Raw genomic sequence first — 17005 nt, 5'->3', positions numbered from 1 at the left:
GGTTCTTGAATCTTAAAAGATCAAATTGCAAGTAGCATCATATTATTGAACCTTCGTTATGCAAAAGGACGTGATAGCAAAGTGACCTCCAATAGGGTCAAAGCAGTGGGGCCAGTTTTGACTTTAACTAAATGAAATATTAACAAAAATACATCTGATAACCTAGATGCATTTGTCTCATCGTCATTGAATGCAGTGGCCACAAGAACTCGACTCATCTTTAATAGTGCACGTCCAAGACAGAACAAATATCGTTGTCTAATGCTCTAGTTCCATCCATCTTACAAACTACAGTTTGTTAGTTAATCCCATGTCTGGTCACTAAACGATACCAACTACTATAACACTAAAATTACAAAATGGCTAGGTAGTCTTATATTGACATTCTACCTTTTCTCATTGTTCATAGTATTAATGTTATCTTCTAATTCGAAGAGCAGTTAAATTTTGCAAAGTGATCTTATATTGATGTAGTATTAGATTGTAGTAGTAATTGTTTAGAAGTATATAATACTCCCTTCTTTCACTTTTACTTGTCCACTATAGATTTTGCACCCCCCTTAAGAAATAATAAATGAGGTGCTTAATTTACCATGATACCCAAATTAATTGGTGCATATTTTTAATGAATTTGAAAGATGATTTGAAATGAGTAATTAATACTATGAATAAAACAGAAAAAACAATTGTCTTCTCTTGATATGCTAAAAGTGATAAGTAAAAGTGAAAATCTATTTTTAGAATAATGGACAAATAAAAGTGAACGGCGGGAGTAGTATATAATAAGAATGTGTATCACACGGTCTTTACTAGTTCATCATTGCCTATTTTATTGTGCATGAACTTAGTTAATATTGATAAGATATACGTATTACATAATTAATTTGTTTGTTCTTCTTGTTTTAATCCATCTACTTTTAGTTTTTATTTGTCTAATATTCTACAATTTTATATAAGAATCTAACATAACAAAACATTTTAAACATCAAGTTTGTTGAATTTTAAATAGAGTAAAATAATTATTTGTAAAGTCAAAAATATTTTTCTTAATTAATTTTGGTGTTATTTTGTCATTTTATTTGGCCGAATAGCTTCTTGGTGCTCCACCAGTCTTTCAGGATTTGCTGCCAGTTTTTGACATGTATTATCAGCAAGAACAATCAGAATATCGGCTGCTTTCGTTGCTTCCGGGCTCTGTGGCATAACACCAACCCTTTATAGCTTCTTGGTGCTCCACCGGTGCTCATTATTCTTTTGCACTTTCTCCCCCAGTGGGCTTCACCTCTAAACCAGAATTTTTCATTTTTTATTTTATTTTCGTAGTAGTATTGGTCTGTGACTTGAGTTAGACCATATTATAGTAGCATAAACTATGAAGAAATCTTAGTGGATTCTGTAACGGAAACCCGAGAGACTGCAATTACTTATCAATGATAATCATCAAGAATTATACTATATAAAATGTGAAGAAAACTTAGTGGATTCTAATCCGAGAGACTGCAATTACTTGATCAGCCATCAAAAATTATACTATTATATAAAACGTGAAGAAAATTTACCACAATCATTTTCAAAGAGAGGAGATGCTGCATTTCTTGTACGGTAAGACGTCCAATTGCTGCCGCTTTGCAGTGGCGGATGTGCCGTAATAAGTGGGGGTTCAATTGAACCCCTAACTTTCCATGCGGAGTATAAATTTATGTGTAAAAATTTATTAAAATTGCAATAAATAAAAGATATGAACCCATAATTTTTAAAATACAACGGGTTCAAACTAAGAATCTAAAGGTTGAACCCACAAAGTTTAAATCTTGGATGCGCCTGTGGCTTTGAGTCTATCCGCATTGAAAGAATACATTTTTCTTGGTTTTTCGATTCTTGGTTTTCTGGGTTTTTGCGGGGTTTTAAGTTTTGAATATTTTGGGAAGGAGGTAGATTATTTCCGTTAATTATATTCTCCATTCTTTTGACAGATAATCATTTATCCCCCAATTTTGATTGGAAAAATCAAATTACCCCATAACTTTCAAAATAGATATTCTCCCCCCTAATTTTTTGCAACATCTATTTTGTCCTTAACCTTTTCAATCCTTTTTAATTTTTTTTTTTTATTACATAGGGTGTAGGGGAAGGGAAAATAGGGGAGGGGATTACAATGTGGGGATTCGAACCCTCACTAACAATGTGAAAGTTCAGGTAGTCAACCAACTGAGCTACTAGATCCCTATTTAACCTTTTCAATCCTCTATCTATGTAGTATACCTTTTTATGTTATACATAGTATTTTGTCCTTAACCTTTTCAATCCTCTATCTATGTGATATACCCAAAAGAGGAAGCTTCAAGTATCTTGAGTACCTAATACAAGGAGACAGGGAGATTGACGATGATGACACACATTGTACTGGAGCAGGGTGGATGAAATAGAGGCTTGCCTCCAGGGTGCTTTGCGATAAGAAAGTGTCGCCTAGGCTGAAAGGTAAGTTCTACAGAGTGGTGGTTAGACCAGCATTGTTGTACGGGGCAGAATATTGGCCAGTCAAAAACTCTCACTCAGAAGATGCATGTAGCGGAGATGAGGATGCTCAGATGGATGTGTGGTCATACTAGGAGAGATAGATTAGAAACAAAGTTAATACGGGATAAGAATGGAGTGGCTTCCATGGCGGACAAGATGAGGAAAGTAAGGTTGAGATGGTTCGGGTATGTGAAGAGGATGTGTGAGGATGCGCCAGTTAGGAGGTGTGAGAGATTAGCGGTAGCAGGAGTTGGGAGATGTAGAGGTAGACCGAAGAAGAACTAGGGGGAGGTGATTAGACAGGACATGGTCCAACTTCAGCTGACCGAGGACATGACCTTAGATAGGAAGATTTGGAGGTCAAGAATTAAGGTAGATGGTTAGTAGGTAGTTGAGTTTCGCAACACTTTGTGTGTGAGAGGTAGGGGCCTAGTCTCTTCATCTCCTTTTCTTAGTACTATTATCTAGGTATCACATAGATTCATACTTTTTTATGTGTATTTGTGTTGCTTTATTTGTTTTATATCTTGATATTTTGTTGTCTTATATATTTTTCTTGCAATCCTGCATCGACCATGTTTATTTTGAGCCGAGAGTCTATCGAAAACAGTCTCTCTACCCCACAAAGGTGGGATTACACTGAATATGTTGTTGTTTGTATGTTATACATAGTATTTTATTTTTTAACCTAGATATTTTTTTATTTTTACATATTTTCACACATTATGTACCTCCTTCATCCTAGGATTCTTTTTCAACACGAAAAAACTTTATGTTATCAATTACCCATTGTCAAATATTTAAACAAACGAGACCAAAATATTTTAGTGCATAAATTAGTAAACCTCATATAAAAATAGGGAAAAAGGATCAAATATACTCCTAATGTATTCGATATAGAGCATTTTACCCTCTGTTTCAAAATAGTCTCGTTCGTAATCCTACCGTTAGCCAAATGACCCATAATTGCCATTACTCGCTAATAGACCCCATTTTTTAAATTAAAAAATAAAATTTTATGTTTTAAAATCAAAAAAATGCCACCAACTAATAATTAACCCCCCCCCCCCAACCCCTCGCAATTTATATCTATATATAATATAAAGCTAGGCATAAGGGAGGTGATGTGGTTGGCCAAGGATGCTATTTATCTTTTTTCTCATATTTTTGGCAATTTTCTCCCCATTTCTATTACTTATTATTGTACAAAAAATAAATGTGTCAATTACTACTCCTCTATCCATTTCTTTAATGTTTATATTTAAATGTCTCGGAATTTACTACTCCACTCACTCATAATCTTTATTATATATTAAAATGTTACTCATGAATTGGTCATGAATGTGTATTAACCCATAAGCCTCTTCCTATTCATGTCGTTGCCCAGATTAAAACAATGACAAACCTATTGAATTGAAAAGACACGCTGTTATTGACCGTAAAAAGGTCAATCAATGTTATCCATTATGACGATAATTATGGTGAATTTATTCTCACGGTTATCATCTTTTTCCTCTATATAAAGCTCAAGTCCAATCTATTTGACTTGCATAATTTATCACATCGTAGATCATTTTCTTTTGGGTTTTGGAAATGCTTGAAGTTGCAATCTCAATTATTATTATTCATTTTTTTAATTTTATTTTTTCTATTTTTGTTGATCTTAATTAAAAATAGTGTACTTTTGAATTGTGTTTGAAGCACTTTTTTTGGGGCTTGTATTGTAGAAAATAAAAATATCAGATGTGCCTAGTGTATTAATATTTTTTTAATGTTTTCTTTCCCTTTTTTCTCTCATTGATTTTGGTTTTCTGTGTGTGTGTGTGTGTGTTTTTTTTTTTTTTTGCAACACTTCAATTCCATTTTCAACAACACTTTCTGCAACTCAAATGGTACACATTAACATATAAAACAAGAACCTATTTCATTGCACTCACAATATGCCTTTACATTATATAAGATTGGTTAAGAAAACAAATTATCCAAAAAGCATACACGTCCATTTTACCAACGACATGTCATTGTGAAAGGCCCTGTAACATTACATAACATTGAATATAAAACTGATTTAGTCACCCACGTTGTGATAGCAGACAAAGCAATGCAACCCAATAATGAATCAGTGAAAAATCACTCGAATTTTCAGACATTTTCTTCAAAGAATCTAAGAGGAAGTTGATGAAAATTATCGAAAATTAAAGACTTAACCTTGTGAGTTTGAAGAGGTAGTTGAATTTAAAGGTGGTTTAAAATGGCGAGGGGTTTTGGGGTTTAATTATTAATAGGAGGCATTTTTTAGGTTTAACAAATAAATTATAATTTTAAATTGGGAAATTGGGGTCTGTTATCCAATAATGGCAAATATAGGCCTAATGGCTAATGAATAGGGTTACAAACAAGACCATTTGAAAATGAAGGGTTAATTGTTCTATATCGAATACATTATGGGTAATTCTATCAATACATTTTTGCAAAATAGAACAGAAACATTTTATAGATCGAAAGTCTAAGCAATATTCTCATATTCATTACCTTCTTTATGTTTGGATAATAAGTCATTAGTGTAACATGAAAGATATTACTCCATGTTAATATAAGAAATAGAATGATAATATGATATGACAAGTAAAATGGCACTGGATAGTGTAAACTTTTTTACTATCAGCACATACAACTTAAATCATAATTATATTACATTCTTACTATGATTTATTAAACTACCCTATCTTATTAAAAGCTAATTGTAGATTAATGTCTAGTAGGTATATGAATTGATAACCTAAAAAATAAAATAACACGCTATATAAGCGCTAATTAAATGTATACAACTTAAATCCTTATTCATGAATTCCACATTGGCTACTCATATTGACTTAATTTTTATGTCAGCATTTTGAGAACGTGACCAATATTCATTAACAAGCTGCCCAAATAGTGAACTTTCCTTTTTCATAAGTTTCATTGGCTTATCATACTCTACCAGCTTCCCTGTAAAAAAGAAAATTCTAATTTAACATTTCATGTAAATTCACTTGATACCATACAACATTTTTAATGAATCAAGTGTGTTCGAAACGATAGAAGTTATTTTCTATAAGAAAATATTTTTCTGGAAAACGTTAGTTAACATTTGGTTAGTGAGTGAAAAATATTTTTGAGAACAAATAGATGTTGAAGGTTAATAATAAATTTAGCAAATTACAGTGTGTTTTGCTCAAATATACTTAAGATTGTTAATAATGTCTAATTGGTGATTGAAACAGCATATAAAGTTAAGAGTTAAGATAGTTGTGATGAAAAATGACTTCCATCTGAAAGCGAGGGAAGTGATGGTGAAAATTATTATTTTTTCGACAATGAACACCAGAAAATGACTTAGTAGGTGTTTGGACATAAGAAATGTAATATTTGGAAAAAGGTTGAAAAAGGGTATTTGGATGTTAAAATTGAGTTTTTTCATACATGTAACTCGAAATGAAGTAGAAGTTTTGTGAGTGAAAAAAAAAAAAAAAATTTATAACCAAACTTTTTTTTTTTTTTTTTAAATAAATTTTTGAAAAAAAAAAAAGGAGGAAAGAAACTCATGTCCAAACAGGCTCATAGTTACTAGAAAACATTTTTTAAAAATAAGTAGAAAACATTTTTTAAAAATAAGTAGAAAATATTTTCCGTCACACCAAACACACCGTTAATGAAATATGGAATTATTTTCTTGAATCTCACCATCACTTATAGCAAGAACCATAGTGCAGTCCATCACTGTTGGGATTCTGTGAGCCACTGTTATCACTGTGCAGTCCTCAAATTCTGTCCTTATTGTTTTCTGTATTATTGAATCTGTTGCATTATCAATTGATGCAGTTGCTTCATCAAGCACTAATATTTTCCTTCTTTTTAATAATGCTCTTCCAAGACAAAATAATTGTCTTTGTCCCATGCTCCAATTTGATCCATCTTGTGCCACTGTAGTAATATTGATTGTTAGTTTCCCTATGTTGCTCGGACTCTCAATAAATGTTGCTGCACAGTGTCGGATCCTCCAAAAATGCACTACTTTTTGAAGAGGCCGAGCAACATAGTAATTTTCATCTCATGGAGGATTCAATTTAATTATCATCATGCTAGGATGTTGGTTTATTTACCTGAGGAGTCTAGTTTTCCTTCTTTCTGTTGAACAACGTCTCGAAGTTGACATTTGCCCAAAACCTTGCACCCACGATAACGGAAATAAGTGTTGAAACTGATTTTATAAATAAACAGTCATATGTTTGGACAAAAGTGTTGAAAGTGGTTATAAAAAGTTAATGTGTTTGGTAGAAAGTGCTGATAACACTTATGTTAGTGCAATAGAAAGTTAGAAACGCCCTTTACATGGGAAAAGGACAAACAACAGAAATGGAATGGAGGAGATTACAAGTGTATTAGGAATAAAATAGTAAAATCTTGGTCAAGCGAAAGTAATTATAAGCTGAAAAGACATAGATGAGGGTGACCAAACTTATGGGATTTGGTTTATAGGCACTTCTCTTATAAACATTTTTCGTGTTTACCACACGCATAGATAAGCCAAAAAGTACTTATGAGCTGGTACTCGTATCAGGTGAGAGCTTAATAAATTACAGGCTAATGCTTCTTGAATAATATCCAAATTTTGCAGCAAAATGAAAGATGCTATGCTGCAGAATGATTAATTTTTGACAATAGTTTTAAGAAATGTTACCTCCCATATCTCCTGATCAGTGTGCTCTGACAAGGGGTCAATATTGTATCGAACTGTCCCGCTAAAAAGCGTTGGATCTTGTGGAATGATCGATAAAGAAGATCGAAGATCATGAATCCCGATTGTTGAAATGTTTAGGCCATCTATGATGATCATTCCTTCCGTTGGCTCTACCAAGCGAAATAAGGCGCTAATAAGAGTTGTTTTCCCACTACCTGTCCTGCCAACAACTCCAATTTTATGTCCACCTTCAAATATGCAGCTAATGCCTTGTAGAACTAGTGGAGCTTTGGGTTGATATCTGACCTGGAATATACATTTCGTGTGATCTTTGTGCTGCATCGATGAATAAAGGAAGATGGATAACCAAGAATTAGGATACTAACCTTTAAATCAACAATCTCAACTTTACCAGTGGAAGGCCAAGAAGGATCAGGTCTGTTGCCTTGTATAATTTCAGCGCGTTCACTCGGAATATGCATGTATTGCTCTAGCCTTTCTACTGAAATAATCGAATTTTCTAGCATGCATTGGTTTTGGACTGAAGGAACTAGGACTACGTTTAAGGAAAGAGCGTATGACAGAGCCATGCCAATATATCCTGAAAATCAAATGCCAAAGTCTTAGTACAGTCATCTATAACAGCCAACCTCTATAACAGCATTTTGCTATTGCAACAAAAAAATATCGGAATAAAAACTGTTATAGAGAGGTCTGATTGTATATGAACGGAACATCATTTTGTTCTAGTTTAGCTGCATAATGTAATGAATTTCATTACCTGAGTCAGAACCTTCGAAGGGAAGTAAAACCATGGCTAAGGCCGAGGACGAGAGAACTAAGGCACATAGTATCTCCAACCGTTGGATCAACCACTCGGTTGCTGAAAAGCTGTGGAAAAATGCAATTGCATTTTTATCAACAAGGCGCAAATATTCTGTGCAAAAACGATCCTCCTCCTCGAAAGCTCTAATGGTCATTGCCCCCGCGATGGCTTCAGCAAGATGGCTAGCAACCGATGACTTTGTTGTGCCATCAATTCTCATAAGTTCCTTTGCTGAAGCAAAATAGAATCTCTGTGCAGGACAATGAAACAGTGGACAAAAAAACTAAGCAGGCAGTCGATGTAATTCACTACTGAAAAAACAGGAATTAGCAACGGACAACAAAATCTGTCGCTAATCCTATTTAGCAGCAGATTAGCAATAGATTATCAAAAAATTCAGTTAGCAACGAAGTTCATAGCTAATTCCAGTTTTTTTATAGTAGGACTACTAATGAATCATGAATAGTTAACTTGCTCACCTGTAAAATCACTGTCATATAAATCGTCGGTATAATGACAATCAAGATTGGCCAGGTGAGAGCAGCCAATATTCCTAAGCTAAAATATGTGGTCAAGGTAGAGGCGAACGCTTGACTGAATCGAAACGACATGTCAAGATCTAAAACACTGAGGTCAGAAGACAACTGCAAAAAAAAAAAAAAGGAAAAGAAACTATGTTAGTTCCATATAAGCTTCCCAACACTGTTGTTATAGGCTAGCTTAGGTTGACGTTTCTTACCCGACTAAGTATTCTTCCGAGTGGGGTTGAGTCGTAGAATGACATTGGTGCTCGGAATATAGACGTTAGTAACTTAGTAAAAATAGATTTTGAAGACTTGAGGCCTAAATCAATCACTGCATAGGACCTAAGGAACAAGGTTAATGACATACCAAAACCTATGGATGAGTATAGTAAGATGAGATTAAATTTGCTGGTTTTTGAACTCTGTAAATCAGCAGCTAACAGAAGATTTTGTCCTAGCTGCCCAACCATATATACGAGGTGTGAAAATATCGCCAAAAGGAGGTATAAAAATCCGTTGCTTTGTCCAAGATATTGTTTATAAGGCTTAAGACCGGTGTATCCTGTTTCTCTTTCTTCTTGTTTGATCAACTGCTCACCAACAGGCTGCTCTTCTGCACACAATTGACGAATATTTTCTTCGGAGCTTTTGGTCCTTTCTTGTGGAGAACACTCACTTTTAGTTGCCTCGCCATGTGCATGAATGAGGTTTTGAAACTCTTCACAAGAAAGAAGCAACTGATCAAAGGAAGCTGATTGTATGATCTTCCCTTCAGACATTAGCTATCGACAAAATAAAACTCTATCAGATCCCACACTTAAACACAAACTCCTAGAATCGAAGTAGAAGTTAAGGGGTCGTTCATTTGCTGGTTAGGAAGTGAGTTATTCATGTATTAATACCAAGATAACTAATACCATGTTTAGTAGCATGTTAGTTATGTATAAAATTCAGAACACCGGAGTACAATGTTCTATTACTAGTTTACAATCCCGCATAACTAATACATGTATAAGTTATGAAGAATCTATGTATTATTTTATGCAGGGTAGAAGATGGAGTAACTAAACCCTGCATAACTAATCCTTCCATTATTAATACATGCATAACTCTAATCAGCAACCAAACTACCCGTAAGGGTCATCATGTGTAGTAAGTGACATTAAGCTATTGAGAACAGAATTACTAACCAATATTGAATCAAATGTAGGAAGGAAATCTACTTGATGAGTCACAAGCAAGACTGTTTTTCCAGAAAGAGCTCCCATGACATATTCCTGATCATAATCCAAGTTAGCTATTTCAGAAAATGTTTTTCAGTCTTTGGTTAAATGAGATGAGCGTTCTTACATTAAACAGACAGGTTGAGGTATGTGCATCAACTGCACTGAATGGATCGTCCAACAGGTATATGTCTGCATCTTGATACAGTGCACGTGCCAGCTGAACTCGCTGCTTCTGTCCGCCACTGAGGTTAACACCTCTTTCTCCAATAATCGTTTGGTCACCAAAAGGAAGCATTTCAAGGTCCTTCACAAGTGAACACCTTTCAAGTACTTCTTGGTATTTAAGTTGATCCATTGCGGAACCAAAAAGTATGTTCTCCCTTATTGTTCCTGTCTGAATCCATGCATTCTGAGAAACGTATGCCACCGATCCATGAACTTGAACCTGAAAATTCAGAAGCCAATGAAACAGGTTTAACATTTGCTGAGATCCAAGTATAGTCCTCTCTATAACACCACTGTTTGTCCCGATATTTTTTGGCTGCTATAGTGAATGTTGTTATAGAGAACGTACAATATAACATAACATGAAAGGTCGTTTCCACATAAAATATGGCTGTTATAGTGAAATGTTATTAAAGAGGATGGCTGTTATAGAAAAGTCTGACTCTACTACCGAAAAATTTGACCGTTAAAAGAGCACGAGAAATCAACATAAAACTTACCAAGCCATCGATGTATGGAACCTCTCCGAGAATTGCAGCTAAAAGAGTTGATTTACCAGAACCAACTTCTCCACAGATAGCTAACTTTTGCCCCAATTTAACACGAAGGTTTACACTTTTCAATGCAGGATTTGGCGAACTCGCATCCCATGATACCCCATTTGACTTGATAATTATGGAATGCTCAAGTTCCTTTCCCCGGTACTTCTGCTCGATATGTCTGTTTTGCAACTCAGAAGCCTCAAGAAATTCCACAATTCGAGATAAAGAGACTTTTGCTTCTATGAATACTCCGAGAATATCAGGAACTGACCTAATAGGTTCCTGAACGATGCGTAAAGTGGCTAGGAATGTGAAGACATTAGTGGTATTCAAAGGGACTTTGAGTAAGTAGCAAGACCAGAAAGTAACTGCAGATACTATAATTGGCGTTGACCAAAACAAAATCAGGTAATAGCCTTTCTGAATCTGCAATGCCGTTAACCATCTGTATTCTTCGTCTCTTAGCTTTTCAATTGCATTCTTAAAATGTTTCTCCCAAGCGTACAACTTCAACACTTTCATACTAGTAAGTGCTTCCGTTATGGCCCTTAGCATTTTATCTTGTGTAACCATAAGCTCTGTCAAGTACTTGTGCTGTGATTTGGCGACTGGAGAATTTCCTAGCACACTTGCTACAACTAATACTAGAGCTGGCACGGTAGCCAGTCCCACAGCATAATACATTATGACTAGTGCAATGCATATCTGAACACCTGTTGTCCATATTTGATGAAACCAATATGGAAATTCACCAATCTTATAGGTATCAACGGTGGCATAGTTTATTATCTCACCAGGTGAATGAGTATTCTTAGCAGTGTTTGAAAGACGGAGTTGCTTGTCGTATATAGCTGCAGTTAGCAAAGATTTAACTTGAAGGCCGATTAGTCTAGTTCTGAAAAACCATTGCCTCTCTGCTAATGATTCTATGCATTTAGCAATAAGGATTCCCCCGGCTAACACATAACCTTCATATTTGAAAGATCCTTTCCCTTTGGCAACCTCAATGAAGGCGTAAAGAAACAAAGGCCCTATTGACACAGTCACTGTCTTAATCAATGCGAAGAATCCAGATACCATAATGGCTTTCCATTGACAGAATACTATCGCAGAAAATACAGAAGGCCGAGCATATGAAGTATTTTCCTTTCTTTTATTCACTTGCTCTTTAAATAACGAGTACAGCGTTCCAGCTTGATCCTCCAGCCTCAACTCTGGAATATCCTCATCGTTAAGAGTTTTCTCCTTGCCCTTCTTCAATAAATCATTCAACCAGAAAAATGACATTCTGCTAAAAATTCCGGCTTTGGCAAATGGAGTTGTATTCTCCTTTGATTCAACTTTTTCCAAAAGAGGTTCGCATGTGCTTAATTTCTTTTGGACTTCTGACTCATAAATGATCATTAGAATCGCCCCTAGAAGTGGTAACATGTCCAAGACTGACTTTGTGGATACTATGTTCTCTACGATTACTTGCCATATGGATGAAATGCAAAGAAATGCTGCTAGTAAGCTTGCAAGAAAAAGACACAGTTTCATCAGTGAAGAAATATGTTGTTTCTTGTTGATAGAAAATAAACTTAGCAGCAACCACATGAGCCCTTGTGACAACGGAACTAGCCATTGGAGGAGTGGCGGAATAGTTTGTTCTCTGATGACTTTGTCTGAAACTTTCCATATCCCAAAACACAAGTATGATAAAGCTAAACTGACATTGAAAATGTAGGAACAACTTGACGAGACGGAATTGCCTTGGAACTCGGAGGATGCCACGCACTTTCTTGATGAAAACTTAGTAAAAGAGAGGAAAACAAGAATCATCAGAAGTAGGATATTTGCAGAAATGACCAGAATTTGATTGGTACATGAGGATGGATCAAGGATAGTTGTAAAAATTGAACTGCATGTTTCTCCAGCCCTCTGAGAACACTCATACTTCCCACAGAAAACCAGCCAGAGATCCATGGTTGTCCCTGATAAAACTTAAGAAAATAAAAACTAATTAAAAAGGGCATGATGGGGGTATTTTGTCAGATTCTTGATGCTGTATCCACTAATAAATCGGATGTTCATAACGACAACAACTTTTACTGCTATGCCCTCAATCCCGAGCAAGTGGGGTCTGCTATATGAATCCTCACTAACCATGTCGCTCCATTTAAGCTCATTTCAGTCCCATGTTATACAATTTTTCATGTTCACGATTAAGGAAATTTCCAGAGACAAACATTATTAAGAAACAGTAATTTCAGAAGTAAAATCATTTTTTGAATTCAGGATGGCAACAACCTGAAAATGCAAATCAGTACTCTTTCAAAGCTGCTGCTTTTCAGAAGATAAAGAGCATTTACTTTATAAATCAACTAAATGAATAGAGAAAGCATCTTTAAATGTACAAGGCATTTAAAAATCCAATAAAGTGCAAAGATAAAGAGCATCTAACTTAATCATTTAACAACTTACAGATAAAAAGATAAAAGAGAAAGCATCTCATAAACAAGCATTTCCAAACTTCTTCCAGAACTTTTGTTTCATAGTCAACTAACACTGATTAGTTTCAACCTTTGTTCGTCGGACTCTCCACAATTATTGCTTCACCTGTGTCGGTTCTTCCAAAAATGCACTATTTTGGAGGATCCAACGCGCGCCCGACAACATTTTTGAAGAGTGCAACAGAGATTGAAACTTTTCCCTACCCCTCACTTTTATACACTTCACTTTATGATACCACTGAACCAAAAGCACAATCATTATTTCCTTTTTCTTTCCTTTTTTTTTTCAGAAACCTACAGATTGTTTTCTATAAAAGACAGCCATTTTTAAACAGAACTCCTATGTATTTCTCCTTTTGTTCACCAGGGTCTCTGCCGCTGAGGTTGTAAGGGCAACTACTATAGTGTAATGGAATTTTATAGAACTAAGAACTTAAAAGTGAATAAAACATATCAGCAGAACTAGCTAAAAGGGCAAATTAGAAGTTGGAATTTACCTTCTTGTATTTGTTGATTTCAGCTCAAAAGAACACAGTCATCTGAATAATACAAATTTGTAAGAATGAAACATGCATCTTATGGTCCTCTAACAACCTTAGCTCCTCGAAATTTCCACCAGAGATAACTACTTGTTTGCCTTGAAGTGAAAATATTTCATCTTTAATTTGTACACTATATAATAGCTCCAAGATTTAAAATTTATAAAAGTAAGCTGAGTAAACAAGATTCTCATGCATCTGAGATGCAAATATGGACTTCTGACGTGAGACTTGCACGTAACAAACAATATTTTTATGTTACCAACTGTGCACTTCCAGGTTTTAAGATGAAACTATATATTGTTGTGTACTTGTGTTTATTCGAATAAATTTTGAGACAATACCATGTTCGTGGAAATAACAATATACTTGTACTGTAGTGTACTTGAGTATTGTTTTGTGGAAACTGGTAGAAAAGTGTACACTTGGGAAGTTTCGTTACTATGATTGTTGCTTTTTCCCCGCATTTTTTAACCAGCACAACTTGATAGCATTTTATTACTCCCTTGTCCTGTGCCACACTTTGCTTTTTTAGATTATCCTAAAAAGAATGTCTATCTTTCTATATTAAGAAATAATTTAACTTATGAGATAATTTATAATTACACAATTATCTTATTCTGAATCAAAATTAAAAAAAAAAAAAAAAATCTTAAACTTCGTATCTAATCAAACGGTGTCACATTGAGACGAAGAAAGTTACACTTTTTTTGCTCGTGGATGGCATAAGTTTGTCTGTTTCCACAACGGTAAGAAAATATCATTGAAATGAAAGTGACAGAGAGCTCAAAATCTCTTTCTGCTTTAGGGGTGTGTTTGGTACAAAGGAAATTTATTGTTTTCCACAGAGAATGTTATCCTAAAAACAAGTGATTTTCTAATTTATTTTTTTATGTTTGATACGTAAACATATATAATTATGTCAAAAATATTTATACATAATTTAGACAGATTGAGGAGGGGGAGGGGGGCGCAAGGTGTTTTCAAAGATTTTAACTTATCAAACACCAAAAAATTAAAAAATATTTTCCTCCATACGAAACACGTGTGTAAGTTCTCCTAAAAGCAATGGTTGTTTTATGATTTGTCAGATTAGATGCCATATGAAAGAGAGCATGTTCACTCAAATTGTTATAGCTTGGAAAATGCTTACTTTCACGAGAAAATAATTTATTTGCGCCTATGGTACACACGTGTCTGCATTTAAGCTATGGTTCACTGATACGTATTCTTAGTTTAATTTGTGAGTTGTGACTATTATATGATTAAATTATATAAACACTTTGAGTAAATAAATGTGATTGAATTATTTTGATTTGAAATAAACACTGACGCGAGTAAAGATGTTTTCGCCCGGTATTGCAACAAAGTTGATAGATGGATGACATATATCTTTTGCATAATTCTTTATCAATTAAACATGGTTAATTTAACACTTCATTTTGTCTCTCCTGGTCCTTTTGTAGTTAATCTATTAAAGCACCAACAAATGGTTCTATAAGTGACAGCCAACAAAAATCATACTCCCTTCATCCCCATTTTATGCGAAGGTGTTACTCTTTGAAAAATCAAACAATTTTTATTCCATTACGATTTTCTCAAACTTCTTTAAAATGTCTTGAATTATTAGTTATACTGACTTGTGGTACTTCTTATATAATCTTGCGAATGTATAAATTTTATTTTAAGAAATATAAAGAATCTAACTATAAGTGATTTCAAATAAAAAATCAAGTGCTTGCCTTCTTGTTTTGTTAATTGGAGCTCCAGAACATAGTCATCTGAAATATACATACTTTCCACTAGAGAGTAGCAAGGGTTTTGCTTACAAGTGAAAAGTAATCATCTTTGTACAACATTATATAATAGCTCCAAGATTTAAAATTTATAAAAAAAAATTGAATAAAAAAGCGTCTAAACTGTGACTTATTACGTGATACTTGCATAGGGACATGGGCAAGTTCATTTTTAAAGTTACAGAATTTCTTGAGACACTCAATACCATGTTAGGTCTTGTTTATCATTTCATGCTAATAGCCTCTCTACCCGTTAAAAGGTTGAGATAAGATCTGCGTACACTGTACCTTCCCTAGACCTCACCCGGTGAGACTATACTGGGCATGTTGTTGTCACTCAATACCATGTTAGGATATTCGTATAAAACAACTATATATTTGTACTAGTGTTAAATTAGAGTAATGTTTTTTCTGAAAAAGAGCAGTACATTAGGGAAATTTCCTTTCTATCATTGTTTTTCTGTTTTTCCAACCACGACAACTTGATAACGCTTTATTACCAATTTGTTGGATGTACTCCTACGACACTTTTACTTTATTTAGAGGCATATCATTAAGAAGAAAGTGACAGATGTTAAAGTGCAACTCTTTGCTTTTAAGCATTTAATTAATCTCCCCTAAAAGCAGTGGTGGTTGTTTGATTCATGAGAGAATCAGATATCAAAACTTACTCGCATCCCACGTTTATCCTGTATATATGTTTTTGTCCTTAACCATCGTTAAGTGATACGTATTCTTGCTTTGATTTGGAATAAGTATGATTAAATTATGGGAAAAGATGCAAATATACCATTCAACTTTGCGATTTAAAGCAGATATACCCCTCGTTATAAAAAATGGTGCATATATACCCATGCCGTTACAAAATGGTGCAAATCTGCTCTAAATCGTACCTTGTTATATTGGCATCATTTTGTAACGGCAGGGTTATATATACATCACTTTTTTAACGAGGGGTATATCTGCTCTAAATCGCAAAGTTGAGGGGTATATCTACACCTTTTCCCATAATTTAATCATACTTATTCCAAATCAAAGCGAGAATACGTATCACTTAACTATGCTTAAGGACAAAAACATATATAAAAGGTAAACGCGGGATGCGAGTAAGTTTTGATATCTGATTATTTGATGAATCAAACAACCACCACTGCTTTTAGGGGAGATTAATTAAATACTTAAAAGCAAAGAATTGCACTTTAACATCTGTCACTTTCTTCTTAATGATAAGCTTCTAAATAAATTAAGTGTCGTAGGAGTACATCCAAGAGAACAAATTGGTAATAAAGCGTTATCAAGCTGTGGTGCTTGGAAAAACAGAAAAACAATGATAGAAAGGAAATTTCCCTAATGTACTGCTCTTTTTCAGAAAAAACATTACTCTAAATATTTTTGTTAATTGTTTCAGTCAGGTCATCCATGTATATTGAAATGAAATAAACCTTAATAGAGTGGTATACGTATAAAGATTTATAAAGCCGACCAGTGGGCGTACATAGAATTTTATACAAGCAGTATCAACCTATTGTCATAATTCAGTTAAGTTTCGGGTGGTGGTGCATCACGTCTTGTCCCAAATGAATATTTGCAATGAATAC

The 17005-nt window shown here is 34.4% G+C and overlaps 1 protein-coding gene across 4 annotated transcripts; it reads right to left on the bottom strand.

Moving 5' to 3' along the window:
• Positions 1-5148: 5148 nt before the first annotated feature.
• LOC132634827 (ABC transporter C family member 10-like) lies at positions 5149-13999 on the bottom strand. Of its 4 annotated transcripts, none has more exons than XM_060350926.1 (12): positions 13570-13997; positions 10539-12553; positions 9938-10258; positions 9778-9864; positions 8803-9369; positions 8543-8707; positions 8019-8313; positions 7624-7838; positions 7238-7543; positions 6660-6723; positions 6241-6567; positions 5149-5505 (listed from the first exon to the last, which is right to left on the bottom strand). In XM_060350926.1, the coding sequence occupies exons 2-12, from the start codon at positions 12543-12545 to the stop codon at positions 5381-5383; spliced, it is 4479 nt and encodes a 1492-aa protein (XP_060206909.1). In that variant the 5' UTR covers positions 12546-12553; positions 13570-13997; the 3' UTR covers positions 5149-5380. The 4 variants fall into 4 exon arrangements, with proteins under 4 accessions (XP_060206909.1, XP_060206908.1, XP_060206910.1 ...); XM_060350925.1 differs by having other exon boundaries at positions 10539-12562; positions 13570-13996; XM_060350927.1 differs by having other exon boundaries at positions 6241-6480; positions 10539-12562; positions 13570-13992.
• Between the last annotated feature and the right edge of the window lie 3006 nt (positions 14000-17005).

The sequence above is a fragment of the Lycium barbarum genome, chromosome 4 (genome assembly GCF_019175385.1).
Source record: "Lycium barbarum isolate Lr01 chromosome 4, ASM1917538v2, whole genome shotgun sequence".
Lineage (NCBI taxonomy): Eukaryota > Viridiplantae > Streptophyta > Magnoliopsida > Solanales > Solanaceae > Lycium > Lycium barbarum.
This window is presented reverse-complemented; position numbering and strand designations above follow the sequence as displayed.

Bases quoted from the DNA above. Each gene is read 5' to 3' on its own strand.
- LOC132634827 (XM_060350926.1), bottom strand. From the start codon at position 12,545: ATGGATCTCTGGCTGGTTTTCTGTGGGAAGTATGAGTGTTCTCAGAGG. The intron at 9,865-9,937 runs GTAAGAACGCTC...GATTATGATCAG, and splicing joins CCTCAACCTGTCTGTTTAAT to GAATATGTCATGGGAGCTCT. The intron at 6,724-7,237 runs GTAACATTTCTT...CGTGGGTGCAAG, and splicing joins CTGATCAGGAGATATGGGAG to GTTTTGGGCAAATGTCAACT.